This window comes from Strongylocentrotus purpuratus, unplaced genomic scaffold (assembly GCF_000002235.5).
Source record: "Strongylocentrotus purpuratus isolate Spur 01 unplaced genomic scaffold, Spur_5.0 spur5_scaffold_21, whole genome shotgun sequence".
NCBI classification, from domain to species: Eukaryota; Metazoa; Echinodermata; class Echinoidea; order Camarodonta; family Strongylocentrotidae; genus Strongylocentrotus; species Strongylocentrotus purpuratus.
Window position 1 is genome coordinate 29578665 of NW_022145607.1, and position 20161 is coordinate 29598825.

General features: G+C 41.0%; 2 protein-coding genes across 3 annotated transcripts in view; one reads left to right on the forward strand and one right to left on the reverse strand.

Moving 5' to 3' along the window:
* LOC100890338 (guanine nucleotide exchange protein smcr8a) overlaps positions 1-624 on the reverse strand; it is a 30664-nt gene extending 30040 nt beyond the window's left edge. For both annotated transcript variants that reach the window (XM_030994452.1, XM_030994451.1), the window contains exon 1: positions 471-624. The gene's annotated coding sequence lies outside the window, so the exon portion shown is untranslated. The remainder of the gene's footprint in view (positions 1-470) is intronic.
* Positions 625-7867: 7243 nt separating this feature from the next.
* On the forward strand, positions 7868-18124 carry LOC582938 (DNA-directed RNA polymerases I, II, and III subunit RPABC2). Its single transcript, XM_030994453.1, has 5 exons — positions 7868-7974; positions 15432-15486; positions 15997-16130; positions 17060-17131; positions 17605-18124. Exons 1-5 carry the CDS (start codon positions 7949-7951, stop codon positions 17690-17692), a joined length of 375 nt encoding a protein of 124 aa, XP_030850313.1. The 5' UTR covers positions 7868-7948; the 3' UTR covers positions 17693-18124.
* The last annotated feature ends 2037 nt before the right edge of the window (positions 18125-20161 follow it).

Genomic DNA, 20161 nt, shown 5'->3' on the forward strand with positions numbered 1-20161 from the left:
ATTTTAACAAAAAAAAGTGATATCTGAAAAAGTGACTGAACTGAAGAAGTCTCAAACTCTGATTGAACTGAATGAAGGATCATGCTTGCATCAGCAAAAGAAAAGGAGATGAAATAAGACAGACTCACTCAAAGAGTTAGAAACTTTTTTAGGAAAGGGTGAATAGGTAGAGTAATAAGATGTGGAGATGAAGGAAAAGAACGCGACAGCCTCGGATCCCAAACCATAACAATCTAGTCTCACTGACAGCCACACGCAATAAATCGGAATGCATACAGAACTACGCCACAGACAGTCAGTAAGCCTCCACTGGTGCATGCCGCAGGCCGCTAGACCAGCGGCATATTGTAACAGCGTGCGCTGGCCTTACCCATCCCCATAACCATACGAGCACAAGGAAAACGCCCACACACGACACAAAACATAATAGAATTCTCATCATTCTCACACATTCAAGTTTAAATTCGTACCTTTTCAGCTCCCAATTCAGGGTTTACGTTCAAAAAGTTGAATTTTAAGGTCCAACTATCCGTTGTTTGTACTTTTTCGGTCGCTTTTACTTCGCATTATGCGTGAATTGTTCTCCCAACGTACAGCTGCGAATCGAATCACATTGAAAATGTTGTTGACCTCTCCAAATTTATATCGGATACCTTTTTGAGACGTCTCTTATGGCGCGACAAGAGGTCATTAATAATTTTGCATAAAATTATAAAGGATTAGGGAACAAAAATTATATGCCAAATTATTTGCCAAGATTTTGTCATATAAGTAAGCATTGCAAATTAATGAGCTATCAGATTTATTTTAGTAACAAAAAGAATCCTCCAGCTAGCCTAGAAATAATAATGGCCTGATGCCCCCTCTTTAAACAAATCTACCAATACAGAAATCATAATGAGAATTAAGCGGGTGCCTTCTTTGCTGGGTTATTAAGCCTGCAATCTTCTGAGCCCCTCTAAACTACTGCATTTTTCGTATATTCCCCAATATTTTAGCCCCCCCCCCCGATTTCAATCCTTGAGTTATAAGTCCCGGTCATGCACCTTAGCATGCACAATGGTTGGAAGGTGTACAGTAAATATATATTTTCGTTGGGGGCAGGCGCGTACGCAGGATTTTTTCAAGGGGGGGGGGGGGGGGGGGGGGGGTTTAACATTTATAAATCGGGCCGAAAATTTCGCAACGACTCAGCCGACCGCTGAATAAGCGGGGGGGGGGGGGGGGGGGGGGGGGGGGGGGGGTAAGAGGACACATTTTTTTTTTTTTTTGGTCTCGAAATTTGAAAATTTGACATTTTGCTCCGTTGGGGGGGGGGGTAAGGTCAGCTTTTTTAGGTCAACCATGGGAATTTTTTTTTATTTAAAAAAAAAAAAAATTTAATTAAAAAAAAAAAAAAAAAAAAAAAAAAAAAAATCCAAAAGGGGGGGGGGGGGGTTTTAGAGGAATTTAGGGGGGGGGGGGTTTACATACAAAAAATTACCAAAAGGGGGGGTTAACCCCCCCCCCCCCCCCCCCCCCCCCCCCCCCCTGTGTACGCGCCTGGTTGGGGGTCTTGTCCGTCCTGCAAAAATTATACAGTTTAACCTGACTGCTTTAACAAGCACAAAAATAAGGTGGTGAATTTCAGCATTCACTGAAAGAGTGAAGGCGCAGTGAGATCAGTGTCGAGGGGGTAGGCCTACCAGGGATGCCCCCGCCCTGGCCCCCGCCCCGTAAAAAAAAAATCGAAAGAGGGAGGGAAAGTATAGGGAATAAATCGAGGGATTATGGATCCTTCACTTAAATGATTGCTGGTTCTGGGTTCAAAACCCCAAACCGAGTTCCATCAGGCAATAACCCTTAATTTTCAAGTCATGGCCCCGTTAGTGACTTACTTACAGCCAAGGCTCCTAATTGCTTACCCACAAGATTTATTGCCTTATATAGCACTCAAGCAATCATTAATACATCGTCATCAGTCATCACTATTTTGATAAGATGAACTGAGACACATTTATCAATGGAAAAACAAAGAAACGTTTATAACATAGGTGGGGCAGGTTATCTGTATAGAATGTATCTATTAGTAATACGAAAATATTAATAATGTTATGAATTTATGATTGAAGCTACACAATAATATTATGCAGCGCACCATAAAAAACGAGAAAGGGACGGCTATACTTTTATCCCGAGGAAATATCGACAGCCCGTGACCGACAATGTCGGTAACCTCGTAAAAGGTATGAGAAGGTCCGCGAGACCGAGCGATGGTGACCCAGAGGAATGCACCCCCGGGCCCCCCGTGCACTTCTTCCAAAAGCAGGTTATGGAGTGCCCCTTTCTGCGATTAATAAGTGCTCCTTATAATACTTACAGCCCATCTGTACTAGTGTACAGGAGGGATGAGACCGTCCTGCAAGGTCACTGGACAGGTGGTTATCCCGCCCCCCCCCCTCCCCCACTCCGAGAACGGACGGACCCCATGCGTGTTGCCAAAAATTACACACCGGACTTTTGCTGAAAAAAGGGGGGGGGGCTGAAAAAGGCTCGTATACAAAAGAAAAAGGTCGAGCCGTACTGACTTTACACACCGGACTTTTGCTGAAAAGGGGGGGGGGGGGTCGGTTGGACAAGCATATATGCGTACCCTAAATAACACTGAGTGGGGGGGGGGGGGTGGGGCCGGGGTGGTTATCTCATAAAATCAGGGGCGGTATTCTGAACCCTGTGTTATCTCTAATATTGTTGTATCTTTGGAGATAAGATAAAGTTAGTATTCTGAACATTTAATTGTTGTAACTTTTGTGTTATCTTTTGTTGTATCTTTTCTCTCATCTCATTGGCCGCGCCTGCGCTCATGTTTGGTGCGCTTGTAATTGTGCGTATTATTAATAAAATGGTGTTTATTCCTCATTTGCATATGCGCACGAGAGATAATATGTCGAGATAATTGGTATTCTGAAAGTTGTTGTATCTTTTATCTTATCTTATCTTGCATGGTATTTACAACAATATTTACAACAGGTAGGGGTTGTTGTATCTTTCGTGGTGACATAATGGCGGCAATATTTCTTGCCCAGAACCAACTTCGTGTCAATAGACGAGTTAGAAGAAGATTTTGTGTTGACCGGAAACATCACAGATGAGAACTTTCTTAGAAATTACATGCTAGGATGACGATTTTAATGCTCTCATCTTAACCAATTATAGTGAAAGCGTGATTTGTCTTCATGATCCACATTCAACAGCGCATAATGATGACGCGCGTAATAAGCGCTCAAATAACTAATTACGCCCAAGATTAGTATGCGCTAGGTGCAATACCAATACCAATACCAACACCAATACCAATACCAATACCAATACCAATACCAATACCAATACCAATACCAACTTCTCCAATACCCCAATGTGGGTGACATGAGAATAAATTGTCATTGTCATTGTCATTGTCATTGTCATTGTCATCTTCAGATATGGCATAAAGTATTCCTATTGGTTGACCTACTTATCATGCTTATATAAAACAGATTTTGATTGGTAGGGTCCATACAAATAGGCGTGTCATCAGTGGTCAAAGATAAGATAGAGGCGGTCCTTCAAGAGATAACACAGGGATAAAATGATGTTCAGAATACCAACTTACAACAATATTAGCGCTGTGTTATCTCTGTGAGATACAACAAAAGATAACACAAAACTTACAACAATGTTCAGAATACCACCCCAGCTCTCAATTAACAAGAAGAATAGGATCATGGGGGACCAATGGTCACCGATTATGCATGCAATGTTTGTTATATAGAGGGCGCAAGTAGCTATAAGTAGTGCAGTGGGACTTTAAAATATCCTGACAATACTGTCAGTTTTCCACCATGCATGAACCAAACAAAAAACAGGGCATTATAAAAGATGTTGTAGAATGTAATTAAAATTTTAAAATCTCATAATAGCATCGCCTTCATTACGGGCGTTTTATCCGTGTATAGCAAGAATTTAATTATCCCTATACATGTAGTATAACTGCAGAGGCGGCCCTCCCGGGGGCAGGGGCACAGTGCCCCTCCCGCTTTTTCAAGCAGCCGAAAAGTATCCCTTTAACTTTGTAAGAAGTGCCCGTTTTACTTTGACAAGTGCCCGTATTAATTTTTAAAAGTAACTCTGCCCCTTTTCAAATCTAAGAGGTACCTCTTTTATTTTGACAAGTGCCCCTTTTCCTTTGTAATAAGTGCCCCTTCCCCTTTTAATAACTACCCCATTCTAACTCGGATAGGCGCACCTTACATTTTCACAAGTGCCCCTTTCCTTTCTAATAAGTGTCCCTTTTCCTAATGATAAGTGCCCCATTCAAAACTGAGCCCCTTCCCCTCCCATAAGTGCCCCTTCTCTGGTAAATGACCCTTTTCATGTACGAGGAGTTACTCCTTTTCACTTCTGATAAGTTCCCCCCTTAACCTCTGATAAATGCCCCTTTAAAATCTGATCGATACCCCCCCCCCCCCGCTTTAACTAATGCCCCTTTTCCTTTCTAATAAGTGCCCATTTTCCTAATGATAAGTACCCCTTTTCATATTTGGTCATTGCCCCTTTTCAGATGCGATAAGTGCCTTTTTACACTTCTGATACTTTCCCTTTTAAAAATGATACGTGCCCATTTTCCTTTCTAATAAGGGTCCTATCCCCTTTTCATAAATGCCCCTTTTCACCTCCTATAAATGCCCCTATCAAAATCTGATGGGGGCCCCTTTTCCGTCGACTAATGCCCATTTCTTATTCTCATGACTGACTTTATTTCACCCCTGGTGAGTGCCTCTTTTTGAGGGTGTAAGAAGTGCCCCATTTTCACCTCTGATAATTAATCTTTGTACTTTGACACATGCTCCTTTTCTTTTCTGATAAGGTCCCCTTTTCCTCTCATCATTAAACGCGCCTCAAATTTCAAGCGACTAAGAGCAATTTCTCTCAAAGCTCGCTCGCTACGCTCCAACGCATCTATAGATGATATATTTATGTTACTTATCAAAGGTCCTTCCGTTATAATAATAATAATAAGATATTTGTATACCGCAAATTGCAAATTGCCTCTAAGCGGATTAGAAGAAAATAGCTGATAAGTAAAGGAAACAGAATTTGCATTACAAATTATATCAATTTAAATTACCATTAAAACTTTGCAAATGAAAATAATACATGTACATATTTATTACAAATCACTTACAACCAAAATACAAATAGTTCATAAATTAATAGTATCCTACGGTAATCTACACAAAATATATTAAAAGGCAAAAGGTTCAAAAGAGCTATTCAGGAACAAGACTTAGAGAGATGTGTTTTTAGCATTGTTTTAAATGAATTTACAGAGCTAGCATTGCGAATTTGAATAAGATTGTTCCAAAGAAAAGCAACTGCATAAACGAAAGAACGTACGTTGACCGTATTGTTTGTATGAAATAGTGTGAGACCGAGAGAGAATGTGCTTATAACCCCATCAGGATTGGGTTTTTTCCTCTTTATAAGATGTAATTTTTCGCACTGCGATCTCACAAATTTTTCAGACCATCACACCCTACTGCAAAGCATGATCTTGTGTCGTGTATAAAGTGAAACATATTAAAAATATTAAAATCGCTCGTCAGCCCCTGAGTATAAAAACCGCAAAAGCAGGTACCCCCGACATCATCATTTTCACCTCCGAAAATATCGCTATCGTAATGTGTTAAGGGTAGTATATATTGAGGTATTTAAAAACATTTTGGGCTGACAAGCCCTATAAAGATCAAAATAAAATCTTGTTGCAGGACTCCCGCCCCCCCCCCCACTCAGTGTTATTTAGCGTACGCGTATGCTTGTTCCCTCTTTTTGAAAGCACCCCCTATCTGAGGACTGCCAACATTTCTGAACCCCCCTTTCGCGGGCTTTTTGCGGGCTTTTCCTGCCTTGGAGACCCAGAAAATGCTCTACGAACCCCCCTAAATTCGGAATAATTTCTCAGAAGTCAAAAGAGATTAGAGAAATAAAGAAAAAACACCCCCTTTTTAAAGAAATCTCCGGGTGAAAAGTCAAATACACCCCTTTTTTTTTTTACAATTCTCGGGCCGGACTTTGTCGCACGAAAAGTACCCCTTTACCGCACATTTTGGTAACACGCATGCGGTCATTCCGACTCCGGAGTGGGGAGGGGGGGGGGGGGCGGGGCAGGACTTCAATGCCGGGGTTTAATGTTTGCATTAAAGATATCTCTGAGTTACGCCCCTTTATATGAGGATGACGAATGTCATTAACACATTTCCATAAACTTTGGACGTAATAATATAAACGGGTTTCAAGTGAGAGAAAAGAAGATAGGAAAACACCTTCAATACTAATACGTATTATTGTTAGTGCTATCGGAGTCCGATGCATGGTACTTTTTGCCGCCCATGCTTGCTCGCAAATTGCCAGTCTGGCGCTCCAATATCATATTACTCCGGCTTTAGCACGGCTGCCATTGCAGCGCACGAGTATTTCAATCAATTCAATTTAGTTCCTGCAGTGTATATCATTATGCCATGCATTTGCCCCGCCTGGGTGGGAGATTAATGCCTAGCCCCCCCCCCCCCTCATTGGCATTTAGGGTACGCTTATGCTTGTTACCTCCCTTTGAAAGCACCCCCCCCCCCCCTATATCAGGACTGTCAACATTTCTGAACCGACCCCCCCCCCTTTTCGCGGGCCTTGGGTGGGCTTTTCCTGCCTTGGAGACCCCCTATAAATCCGGAACACTGTACCCCCTAATAATCTAGATCACTGCGCACGCACGCCGAGTAGCCGAGAAGCCTGTTTCAAATCGGGCAAAGCTAGTTTTCCATGCAATCGAAACCGGACTGACCAGATTAAACTTTTAAAAAAAGCAGAAACACGGAGTTGCAAACCATCCAGAGACTCCTAATAAATTGCGTTACTGACTAATTAATTATGTAATTACACATCGTTATTCTCAGTTTTCTTATGGATAACTGATTTTCTTATAAAACTGAAGATATGGCGTATATATTCAATACTGAATGAACGCCACTAAACTATCTTTTTGAAATTTCTCAGGAGTCCAAAGTGAGAGAGAGAGAGAGAGAGAGAGAGAGAGAGAGAGATAATATACACCCCATTTTGTTTACAATTCCCGGGCCGGACTTTGTCGCGCGAAAAGTTTCCCCTTTACCGGAGATTTGGGGAACACGAATGCGGTCCCTAGACCCCGCAGTTGGGGCGGGGGGGGGGGGGGTCTTGTTGTGCTGCGACAGGGGGCGAACCCCGTACCTTATGGTATACAGTCTTAGATTTATCCAATCGACCACAACTCACATGAAAATCCACTTTACATTAACCAATTTGAAAACAGTTCCGATTATTACATTCAATATGTAAGGAGTGGTCTAGATCTAAATTTTTTTTTTTTTTTTTTTTTTTTTTATCCATATGGTATATTTTCAAACCAGATCTTATAGGTTGCCTTTCAGTTCCAACAAAGTAGGCCTACCCTTCTTATTGGACAGAAAATATGTCTGGTCGGAGGAGTTTTTAAAGTCATTTCTACTTTGAGGCTCTCATTGGAGGGGGGGGGGGGGGGGGTGTAGCCATGCACGATCGAATAGTCTCAGCGGTGTCATATGCCCCCACTTTGGAAGAAAAAAAAGAAAACATTCCGTGGCCTTGTTCCTATCAAATCTGAATATTCTAAGGTTCAGCGTTACTTCCATTTCATTGTTTCTATCCTGGTTTTTAATTAATCATTCTCCTTTTTTCTTTTCGTTTGTATAAAAGCTAATTTCACGGATGAAGAATCAGCACCTGATACTGAGCTCGCGCTTATGTGCAAGATATATTGACCTATATTTTGGTATCCGAATTATCTTGTCAGTTTCATATCTTGCATCTTTGAACGAGGAGACCACGCTTACTTTTGCAGGCGAATAATTCCAGAACGATGGCCGACGACGAAGATAACGAGAAGTGAGTTTAGTATATTTTATGTCATGCTGTTAATTGATATGATTTTTGGTAGATATATTACCTTTTGATATGTCGTATGTAAAAACTGAAGTATTTTATGCTGACGATTTTTTATTTTCGAGATTGTGTGGTCCCGCGTATTCGATTCGGCAAACCCGGACTTTAGTGCCCAGCTGAAAATCTCAGTTTATTATGGATTTAATATCAATAATATTAATTATGCTAATATATGCAAATATAAACATACCAAAACTTGATGATTTTTAATCATTTGACGTCATAAAAAGCAATTTTAAGCCAAAAATAGCAGCGAAGTAGGGGATCTCCTCTTTGCTTGATGCGAGATACTAGCGAACTGAAATAACCGAATAAAAACTATGGTGAACTAAAAAAAGAAAAGAAAAAATCAAACCACCTCTGAAATTACCTTTGAAATGTTTATTAATTTTTTCTTCCGATATGCGCACATGATAGGGGCAGGTTGGGATGGGATGGGGGGGGGGGGGTGCTCAATAGTCGCCAAATTTGGGGTAAAAGGGCAACTGGCCTTGGGGGGGGGGGGCTAAATTTATTATTTACTTATTTTTACTTTACTTACTTTACTTTAAAACACGATGTTATAGGTCTAAGCCTGTAATCATTTTTCTAATTTTTTTCCGGGGTGGCTCTTTTCTTTATTCTGCTTCTTCTTTCTTTCTCACCAGATATGCACGAAACATTGGGGGTTTGAAGAGATGACACCCCCCCCTTCCTGATGGGGGCGCCAAATTTAAGGGTTATTTTAATCTTTCTTTCTTTTTCTCTGCCCCCCCCCCGTCCCTTTCTCCCTTTCTCTTTAATAGGCATGCACGCATCGAGGGGGCGAGTGGGATGGGATGGGGGTGCTGAAAACTCGCCAAATTTGGGGTAAAAGGGCAACTGGCCTGGGGGGGGGGGGGCTAAATTTATTATTTACTTTTATTTCTTTGTAATCATTTTTCTATTTTTTTTTCCGGGGGCTCTTTTCTTCATTCTGCTTCTTCTTTCTTTCTCACCAGATTTGCACGAAATATTGGGGGCTTGACGAAATGACAACCCCCTTTCCTGATGGGGGCGCCAAATTCAAGGGTTATTTTTTTTATTAATCTTTCTTTCTTTCTTTTCTCTGCCGCCCCCCTTTTCTCGCTTTCTCTTGAATAGACATGCACGCATCGAGGGGCGGGTGGGAGTCGGAAAAAAAGTTAGAAAAATGATGACAAAGAAATAAAAGTAAATAATAAATTTAGCCCCCCCCCCCCCCCCCCCAGGCCAGTTGCCCTTTTACCCCAAATTTGGCGAGTTTTCAGCACCCCCATCCCATCCCACTCGCCCCCTCGATGCGTGCATGCCTATTAAAGAGAAAGGGAGAGAAAGGGACGGGGGGGGGGCAGAGAAAAAGAAAGAAAGATTAAAATAACCCTTAAATTTGGCGCCCCCATCAGGAAGGGGGGGGGGGTGTCATCTCTTCAAACCCCCAATGTTTCGTGCATATCTGGTGAGAAAGAAAGAAGAAGCAGAATAAAGAAAAGAGCCACCCCGGAAAAAAATTAGAAAAATGATTACAAAGAAAAATAAGTAAATAATAAATTTAGCCCCCCCCCCAAGGCCAGTTGCCCTTTTACCCCAAATTTGGCGACTATTGAGCACCCCCCCCCCCCCATCCCATCCCAACCTGCCCCTATCATGTGCGCATATCGGAAGAAAAAATTAATAAACATTTCAAAGGTAATTTCAGAGGTGGTTTGATTTTTTCTTTTCTTTTTTAGTTCACCATAGTTTTTATTCGGTTATTTCAGTTCGCTAGTATCTCGCATCAAGCAAAGAGGAGATCCCCTACTTCGCTGCTATTTTTGGCTTAAAATTGCTTTTTATGACGTCAAATGATTAAAAATCATCAAGTTTTGGTATGTTTATATTTGCATATATTAGCATAATTAATATTATTGATATTAAATCCATAATAAACTGAGATTTTCAGCTGGGCACTAAAGTCCGGGTTTGCCTTCGATTCTGTTGTTGTGGTGAGATGAATGAGAATTGATTTTTGACAAACTTCGAATTCGACAGTCTTGCAATTTCGGAAGTTATAGTCTTTGTACTACTGTTAAGTGCCGAATTGGGAGGTTTGAGGATTCTTTCAAGCTTTTAAATCCATACTTAAATTCACCTTTTTTGCTGCATGTTTCCTGATTCCTGAAAATTTGATGCAGAAACAAAAAAAAAAAAAAAAAAAGCTTGAATTTCAAAAGCCCAAAATAAAAAATAATAGATCTAAATACATATTTAGTCTAGATCTACTACTTTTCTTCCAATGAGTACATTCCTCTTCGTAGAGTAAAGTCGTACTTTGATTGCTGTGGCTGCAATCCCAAGAACACATGACATTGAGTGCAGTAACGACAGTGCAAGTAAAAAGATGCATCTCAACTGGAGAGCTAATTGAGGGTGAGTGGTGCAAGACGGCTACGGGAAGACTCAATAGACGGAGCTGAAACCACTGTTGCAGGCAGGACATTCCACAAGCAAATAGTGCTGGGGAAGAAGCTGTACTGGTAGGAAAGGATTCTACAGTGTTGTTGTTTGAATTTTAGGTGATGTCCTCTGGTTCGGTCGGAAGAAGGGTTCAGGAAAGGCGGCGCAGCTGGAATGGCAATTACTCCATGGACGATTTTATACAGCATGATAACCTTGCTGTGAGCTCGACGTTCTTGGAGAGACTGCCACTGTAGATCTTTCAGCATTGCTGTGACACTGCTCTGTTGGTTGTTATCAGCCTTCACAAATCTGGCCGCACGTCGGACCATTTCAATTTTAGAGATGAGCTCTTTGGTATGGGGGTCCCAGACAGAAGAAGAGTACTCAACAATTGGGCGGACATAGATCTTGTATGCTCGCTCCTTTATGCTGACAGGGCATTTCTTCAGGTTGCGTTGAAGGAAGCCAAGTGTGCTGTTACTTTTCTTGCAGATGGAGTGGACATGGTGTTTCCAGTTGAGATTTCGTTGGAGGATGACTCCAAGGTACTTTGCTTTGTCAAGAGTGCGGAGGGTCGTCCCATGGATGGAATAAGGAGATGCTCCGATGATGGGTTTTCTCTTGTTTGAAATCCTCAGCACCTCACATTTGTCAACATTAAAGGACATGAGCCATTTCCTCTCCCATTCCTGAACATTTGCGAGATCTCTGTGTAGGGACTCAATGTCATCATGGGAATTGATTGTTCTGTAGAGGAGGGCATCATCAGCATAGAGTCGAATGGATGAGGAGACACAATCGGGGAGGTCATTGATGAAAATCAAGAACAAAAGGGGACCCAGGACAGTGCCCTGGGGTACACCCGATGTGACGTTAGTGGTGTTGCTCTTCTTCCCCTCAAGTAGGACCTGCTGGGTTCGCCCTTGGAGGAAATCCCGAATTCATGAGAGTAGTTCATCTCTGACTCCGTAGTGGTTCAGTTTTAGAAGAAGACGCTCGTGGGGTACTCGGTCGAACGCTTTCGAAAAATCGAGTAGAATGGCGTCGATCTGTTGTTTATCTCTGAGTCCTGTCGCAAGGTAATCTACCGTTACAAGAAGCTGCGACTCACAAGATCGTTTTCTCCTAAAGCCATATTGAAAGTCTGTTAGGAGGTTGTGTTCGTCTAGGTGATGGATGATTTGGCTGTGGATAATGTGCTCAGCGACCTTACAGATGATAGAGGTTAGGGAGATGGGTCTGTAGCTCTCCGCTTTGTGTTTGCCACCCTTCTTAAAAATGGGTACGACATTGGCTACTTTCCATGCGTGAGGAATTTTACCCTGCTGTAGTGAGGCATTGAACAGAAGGGAAAGAACTGGGGCTAGCTCACTTGAGATTTCTTTCAGCAGGTACGCAGGTAGGTTGTCAGGGCCACAGGCTGTGTGCGTGTGGGATTTGAGGTTGGCGAGAAGTTTCCTAACCCCTTTGCTGTCGATAACAAAGGCAGGGACTGATGGGTGTGGGCTTTCACTGAGGTCTGGTAGGTGCGATGCATCCTCATGGGTAAAAACAGAGGCAAACTGATCATTGAGTAGGTTGGCCTTGGCTGTGGAGTCACACTGTAGAATACCATCCTTCAGCAAGGGCGCGACACCAGTACTCTCGCATCGGGTGTTCTTTAAGTATGACCAGAACCTCTTGGGTTTGCCTTCTTCACAAAGCATGTCGTTTATGTATGAATGGTAGGCAGATCTGCATTCTTTCTGCATGACTTTCTTGAGATTCTTGTATCTGTCCCTGTCCGTTGGTCTGCGAGACTTGCGTGCTCTTTTGTACGCTCGTTTCTTTCTTCTGGATAGGGTTTTCAGATGTTGATTTATCCATGGTTGACTATAGCGTGGAGAAGAAAACTTGGAAGGAACCATGGTGTCAAGCACCTTCTGGAGCTCTCAAGATATTTGTTCCCACATATCATCCACATTGGTGTTGGTTTAATTTGATTTGACAAATGACTTCCCAAAAGACAGAATTTCTGATTTGATGCAATCAAAATCAGCCTTTCTCCATAGAAAGATTTTCCGGCGGACTGGTTTCAGTTTCTTGGCACGTACATCAGATATCGCGAGGATCATATCATGATCACCGACTCTTGGCAAAGGTACGCATTTGCTGATAAGTGTTGGTCTACTCGTGAGGAACAGGTCGAATGTTCTGTTCCCTCGCGTTGGAAAGTAGACAGTCTGTGACAGCCCAACATCATTGAATGTAGATATGAAGCAGTTGTTAAGTGTAGCGGTGTATTGGTGTCCATCTACAGCCGCGGTTTTCCAATTTATGTCAGGAAGGTTGAAATCCCCGCTGACCCAGACTACTGCAGATGATTGCTGACTTTAATTTGGATTGCTTGGCACAGGGACTGAGCATAAACCAGGTCATTTTTAGGAGGTCGGTAGGCAGACACTACAATGAGCGGTTGTTGGCCATAGAGCTGGATCTTGGTTGCAATGATCTCACAGTCAGACTTTACTTCAACTTCGCAGTCGACTAGATCATTCTTGGTGGCAAGAAGAACGCCTTCATATCCATCGGGTCTGTCTTTCCTGATGGGTGTATTGTAACCTGCTGGCATCATCTCCGAGTTCAACAATGTTGGTTTTAGCCAGGTTTCGTTGGCAATCATTACGTCCGGCTGACAACTCTCCAATGCTTCCCAAAACGCTTCTCTTTTAGCGTACATGGATTGGAGATTGACAGACAAGGCTTTCAACGGTCTGGTTATGTTCTTCCTCCTTTTATTTTTGCCTTTTATTTTTGCCTTTTATAGGAGAAGATTGGTGAGTAGGGGATCCAGGATTAGGCGCAGAATCAGTGGAGTCTTGTTTGCTGTTACTCAAGGGTGAAGGAGCAGAGGATCACCTTGAGTCTTCACTGTAGCTGCTATTAGGAGCAAGATTATGCTCACTTTGCGAGTTGTCGATATCTGATAATACCTGAAACCTGTTTTCAGATACACTCAGGTAGGAGTCGAGTACAGATAGGGAGTGATTCGGAGAATCACAAGCCGCGCAGATCCAGCTGACATTTGACTTGTTGATTCTATCATACGATTCTGACGACATCCCTATACAGTCAATGTGATACCATGTATCACATGAATCACAAGCAACTGACATTCTGGTTTTAGACCAGCGAACTGCTTTCTTACATACTCCACATGGAAACTTTGGAGTATGAGGGCCGGGGTTAATATCTGTGTCATGCGATTGGAGTATCAAGAGAATAGTTAGATACATTAATACAGAGCTTTCCTTTGGCTTTGGTTTGAACCTTGTGTGAGACAGGCTTAGCATCGAAGAAGCCCAGGATGCTGGGAGGAATTTCTTTGATTAGTAATTGGTGCATTGTTGAATTTAACTGGGTAACAGTTCAAGTTTAGATCTCTGTTCATTGGTAGGTTAAAGTCTACAGCAAATTGCTCAATGGAAGTGATGTTTGCGAGCAGAACGGGCCGGATAAGGAGTCCTGCAAAAAACCTGCCAGTTAAACATGATGGCAAACTTGGCAGTGATGATGTACTGTTCTTATCTATTGGTCCTCTAGTGATGGCAGGCTCTACTGATATATGATGACTGATCAAAATTCAAGGACAAAATATCCGAGGCAGAATAATTAAAACATGGGCGTGCTCGTATAGATACGGTAGAAAACTTACAGTTCAACAGGAAATGGGGATCCTAGGCTTGGGTGAGAGGTGAAAAGTCATGATCCATTGACAAAGCTGCCCTTAATTGTTCGACTAAGCTTGATCTAGACTAAACAAAGAAGTTCTTCAACTCCAAGGCTCCAGCGATGGGTCCAAAACTTGCACAAATTGGCATGCACAATACTCTCATAAGTTGGTAAAAAATTGATCCAGGATAACACCAAAGATGATAGTGAGAAGCTGTGGTGTATGCTTTCACCTGGCTATCAAGTCCTCTGAAGTTAATCATGGTGTGATTGATATACAGTAGACATACACTACAGTACACAAGAAGACATGCATGGGCCTACATGACACTCAAATTTCCAAGATGGCTGTCTTGGGTTGTGGGTCCGTGAGAAGTTATCCACTGTAGAATCCAAAAAGCTGGTATAATATGACATAAATCCAACCTAAAATTGGCTCATGACTAATAAAATTAGAGATAATGTAAAAAATAACCAAATTTTTCACCGCGAAATGGGGAAAATTAATGTAAATTTAGAGTTCAGTGAAGAGCACTCAAAGATCATGTGTTCCGCGATCGCGCCGTCCAACTAACACTAAATCTATTTAGCGTATTAGTAATGTATGTCACAAAAAATAAATCATTAAATGATGAGTTGGATACTGAGTCTAGGGACAAACATGTTCTTCAAAATTGTGCTGAAAAATATGCCAAGACAATGTCGATTATGTTTAGAGAATAGTTTAGAATTGAGTGCTGAGCTGAGTAAAGCCACACATACATGTAGGAGCATCACTATCCTGGCTGTGTTGTAAAAGCTGTGCTTTTGATTCTCAACATTTCAAACACCACTGTACAAAACTCAACTGATTTCACTCAAAATCGGTCCTATTGTTTGCAGTCTATGCAATATTGTGTGGTGTGTATATTTGTGTATAGGTCTAATAATACCTGCCTCACAGCAAGTATGCAGTGCTAGAGGTCAATACGCATTAGCATTGACTCTCTATGCTTTGCTGGAGTGAGTGAAGCCTGCACCTGAGGCTGAGCCTCAGGATCTAAATTTTTGGCTAAGGCTCAAGGGCCAGCGGCTGCTGCAGATAAAATTGGAGTTGAGGTTGGGAAACTTAAATAGTTCTGCTTCCAAAATTGAATGACTGCTGAATTTTGCGATTTGAAATGAATTGAACTGAAGAAAATTTGAAATCAAGTCAACGTGTAAATTATAAAAAAAGTATTTTATTGAATTAATTTTTTCTTAACTCTTTGCAGCTTTGACGAGGACTTTGATGATGGAGATGAACCACTTGATGAAGCTAATGAAGAGGTACAACATGTTATTTATTTGTTTTTAATGTAAGATTTTTATCAAGAATCAAGTATCGTAGGTCTATATCTTAATTCTTTTAAAATAATGTGGTTTAAAAGAGAAAATAAATGTTTGTTTGGTAAGGGAAAAGGCCAGTGTCCATTTTCAATAAAGATAAGAGGCTGTATAAACGGCAGCTAGGCTAAAGCCGGGGTAATAATAATGCGCCTCGGAATAGAATTATCTAGATAGATGGCGCTATAGAAATGCCTATTATTATTATTATTATTATTTAGATTTGTACCAGGGTATGAACATTGAACAAAATAATCCAGTGGCATAGAAGTTCAACCCAAACATTATTGCAAGATTATCAGGGATAACAGAATGAGAAGAGCCTAGAATAGCTTGAAGATACCAATTTTACCAAACAAGGCCATTATGCAATCACTGCAATTCCATGTATTTCTATCTTTTCCATTCATGTTCATTGAGTCTTTTTTCCCCAACTTTTTCGTTGATTTCTAGGAAGCGGATGATGGAGACCACATTGACGTGCTACCGGCGGGAGAAGGCGTTCAACAGACGGAGAGAATTACAACGCCTTATATGACGAAATATGAGCGGGCAAGAGTGTTAGGGACAAGAGCGTTACAGATAGCGTAAGCCCATTCTTCTTCCTGTAATACTAGTTCTTTTGCGGAGCTATATTTGGGAGTATATGGATATTGTAATTAGTGTGGGACAGAAAATTAGCAAATTCATATTTGAAGGAGAAGGAGACGACAAAGAGAAGGGGGAGGAGAAGGGGGAGAGAGAAAAAGGGAGGGGGGAGAGGAGGAGGAGGAAGAAGAAGAAGAAGAAGAAGAAGAAGAAGAAGAAGAAGAAGAAGAAGAAGAAGAAGAAGAAGAAGAAGAAGAAGAAGAAGAAGAAGAAGAAGAAGAAGAAGAAGAAGAAGAAGAAGAAGAAGAAGAAGAAGAAGAAGAAGAAGAAGAAGAAGAAGAAGAAGAAGAAGAAGAAGAAGAAGAAGAAGAAGAAGAAGAAGAAGAAGAAGAGGAAGAGAAGAGGAAGAGGAAGAGGAAGAGGAAGAGGAAGAGGAAGAGGAAGAGGAAGAGGAAGAGGAAGAGGAAGAGGAAGAGGAAGAGGAAGAGGAAGAGGAAGAGGAAGAGGAAGAGGAAGAGGAAGAGGAAGAGGAGGAGGAGGAGGAGGAGGAGGAGGAGGAGGAGGAGGAGGAGGAGGAGGAGGAGGAGGAGGAGGAGGAGGAGGAGGAGGAGGAGGAGGAGGAGGAGGAGGAGGAGGAGGAGAGAGGAGGAGGAGGAGGAGGAGGAGGAGGAAGAAGAAGAAGAAGAAGAAGAAGAAGAAGAAGAAGAAGAGGAGGAAGGACAAGGACAAGGAGAAGAAGAAGAGGAGGAGGAGAAGGAGGGGGAGGAAGAGGTACTAGGTAGGAAAGAAGGAGGAGGAGGTGGTCATGAGACTTTTCAGGTGTCCTTTTGGACTTTTGGTCTACCATTTAGAGGGAGAGGGAGCATATTTTTCTTTCAAAATTGTAAAAGTTACGAATATTGCTTTGAATTACCACTCTTTGATCCAGGATGAATGCACCTGTTATGGTTGAACTGGAAGGAGAGACCGATCCTTTACAGATTGCTATGAAAGAACTCAAGTAAGTGACTAAGATTAATCTATTTTGTCTCTTCGTTTCTTATTTTCTCTTGCCTCATCCTTTCTCACCTCTCTCTCAACCACCCCTTACCCATCCATTTCTTTTGTGATTTTGTTTCCATTACTTTTTGTTACATTTTACTCATTTTCCCCCCTTCATTTACCTTGTATAAATGGATCCCTTTGCATCAGTTTTATTTTTGCTCCTTGCTTCCTTTTTATTCTTATTTGAAAAACTAAATATTAGTACATTTTAGTGAAGCTTGTTGGATATCCTAAGTTTTAAGAGCTAAATTACCTTTTATTGATATCATGTATTCATATAGTCTTTTTGTGGGGTTCTTTTGAAACATTTTAGAGTTAAATCACTCTCGCTCTGCTATCATGTATTTGTTGTTTCTCTCGTTGCTTCCAATTCTCACATTCCCTGATAATTCATTTTAAATCTTTTTTCCTTGTATGACTTTGTTTCAGAGCCAGGAAGATTCCCATCATCATCCGACGATACCTCCCCGATGGAAGCTACGAGGATTGGGGATGCGATGAGCTGGTTATCGACTGAAACTTCATCTTGGAGATAAGATGCAGAAAGACAGAGACTATAGAATTGACGGCGGTGTTTGAAATATTGAGACTCGCCCACGTCAGGCAGCATGAGATCCCTAAATTGCTGGATTATAAAAGGAACCGTGGTTGCAAATGGAGATGCAGAAAGTTCAAATCTCTTCAATCTACTCTTGTTGGAATGATGATATCAGAAGACTGTGCTCGTGTCTTCCAGGGGCCGATTTCACAAAGCCTTTATTCAATGACAAATGACAAAAATCAGTGATAAATCTGCCGATAACCAATCAGAAGCAAGGATTTCAGTAGCTTATAACAAAACCTTATCATTTGTCACTGATGACAAGTTTTGTGAAACAGCCACCAGGTTCCAATGTAAGATGATCAACTTCGACTTTCTGAGAATGCATTTTCTTCAGGGGCTTTACAAGCCTACATTTTTGTAGGCTGTTGGAAAACCAAAACATTTATGACCCTCTACCCCCCCCCCCCCCCTTTTTGGGGGGGGGGGATGACAAACTTCTGTGAGCAAATTTGGAAAAAAAAAAAAAAAAAAAAAAATTCTTTCTTTCAAATTTGGAAATCTTACTTCCCAATAATAATACAATGTAGTACAAATAAATAGTGTGTGATGCAACTGCAAGTGAAGTGGCTGTGTCTTTTCCACCAAAAAACAAACAATTTTCTTCCTTATGTATCCATTTTATAGATGCGCTCAGCCAATTTTATGGACCATAACAGTCTTTTAAGTGGTATAATTTCCCTCCCCCTACACAAAAAGTATTCACTTTGTTTCCTGTCATAGCATAGTGTTAGACAGTGTAAGCATTAACTTTTCAATCCATGTAGTATGTTTTGGATTTTGATTGAAATAGTGCCTGTACAATTGACAGACACTATTGTACATACAATTCCATTTTGTCAGTCTGCGAAATTTTCATTTTTTTTTTCTTTCTCAAAGCATTAGACATTTTGATGAGATTATTGTATGACGCATGCTCCAGCCACAATTGCTCTGTAGCCAATGTCATATTATACTCTACCCAATTTCTTCACGTCATCTCTGGAGTCTGGACCGAATGCTGCCACAATTCTAACCCTCAACCTAACCGAAAGCTCATTTACAACCCAAATCCTATATCTTTGACAAGTTCCTAGAGCAAATGTTGAAGCACTGACTGGAATGGCATCATGTTACAGTGGGCCCTTGGTATGATGAATAAGAACACTTTTAGAGATTAACTCCATAAATATCAACTTATTTGTGGAGGTACAGTGTACCTGATGTGTTATATTGTTACCGAGCCAGTAATCAGTAATCAGCAATTTAATCAGGTAATTGCCATGGTCCCATGGAGTTTAAAGGACTAAGTTGCCACTCGACAGCTATCTAGATAGACTTCAAAGATTACGTCTCACTCAGATATGACACAGCAAAACCGCTGTGCTTCTTTTAATGATGTGGTACAGTGTAATACACTTCATATTTCTGTACCTTTTAACATAGACAGAGCTGCCAACCATTCCGTTTTTGCCGGAATTACTCCGTTTTTCCCTCCAAATTACGGTATTACGTTTTTTCTCATAAAATACGTTCTTTAATAAAATAAAAAAAATTAATAATTTTTTTTTTTTTTTTTTTTTACATACCGCACGTCAAACAACTGCCCTAAAATGGTGATTTGATCACAAATTCAATAGAAAACTAATTTTAAAACATACTTGAAGAGAAAAATATTCTCTAAAAAAAATGAAATGCCGATAATACCAAAATAACCACCAAAAAAATTACTTGCTTGTATGGAAAAAACAGCATGATGAATGAACATTTCTGCATTGGAAGTGTGTCCGCGTGGTTGTAAGTTTCGTTTTTATGTATTCCTTTTTTTTGCTTGAAATTCCTTTTTTTTGCCATCATGATTCCTTTTTTTGGTCGCACAAGGTTGGCAGCTCGGCATAGAGCTTACTGAATTCGCGCAGGACCTTTGTTGCACTCAGTTGCCATTCATTCACACATTGAAAAAACACGGCAGCTATTTTGCGAAGGTTCACCATGTCATATATCTGAATGAGCCGCTTCAGTGAAACTGGATTGTACAAACCTCTGGGACCTACATGTAGGACTTTTCCTTGTAATATCAAAACCGTGTTGTATTACAGCCAAAATATCTAGAGAATACAGGGGAGCCTCCCATACTTGAACACTATTATAACAAACTCTTGTTATTAATTATAACGAGATAATATTGCCAGTTTCACTTCCTTGTATTTTGTTGTTGTTTAACCCTGATATGATATGGTTTTATTATAACAAGGTGATTCCAATCGAGGACATTGTAATGAGGATCCACTTTACAAATAGGACCTATAGAATTACATTGTAAACATGGAATTTCATTACAATAGTGTTCATTGCAATAAGGTTTCGCTGTAGTAAGATTCCACTGTAGAGCTATTTGGATAAAAG

Excerpts from the sequence above, each read along its gene's own strand:
- LOC582938 (XM_030994453.1), top strand. The coding sequence starts at position 7,949 with ATGGCCGACGACGAAGATAACGAGAA. Across the intron at positions 15,487-15,996 it reads TTGATGAAGCTAATGAAGAG|GAAGCGGATGATGGAGACCA; the intron begins GTACAACATGTT and ends GTTGATTTCTAG. Across the intron at positions 17,132-17,604 it reads ATTGCTATGAAAGAACTCAA|AGCCAGGAAGATTCCCATCA; the intron begins GTAAGTGACTAA and ends ACTTTGTTTCAG.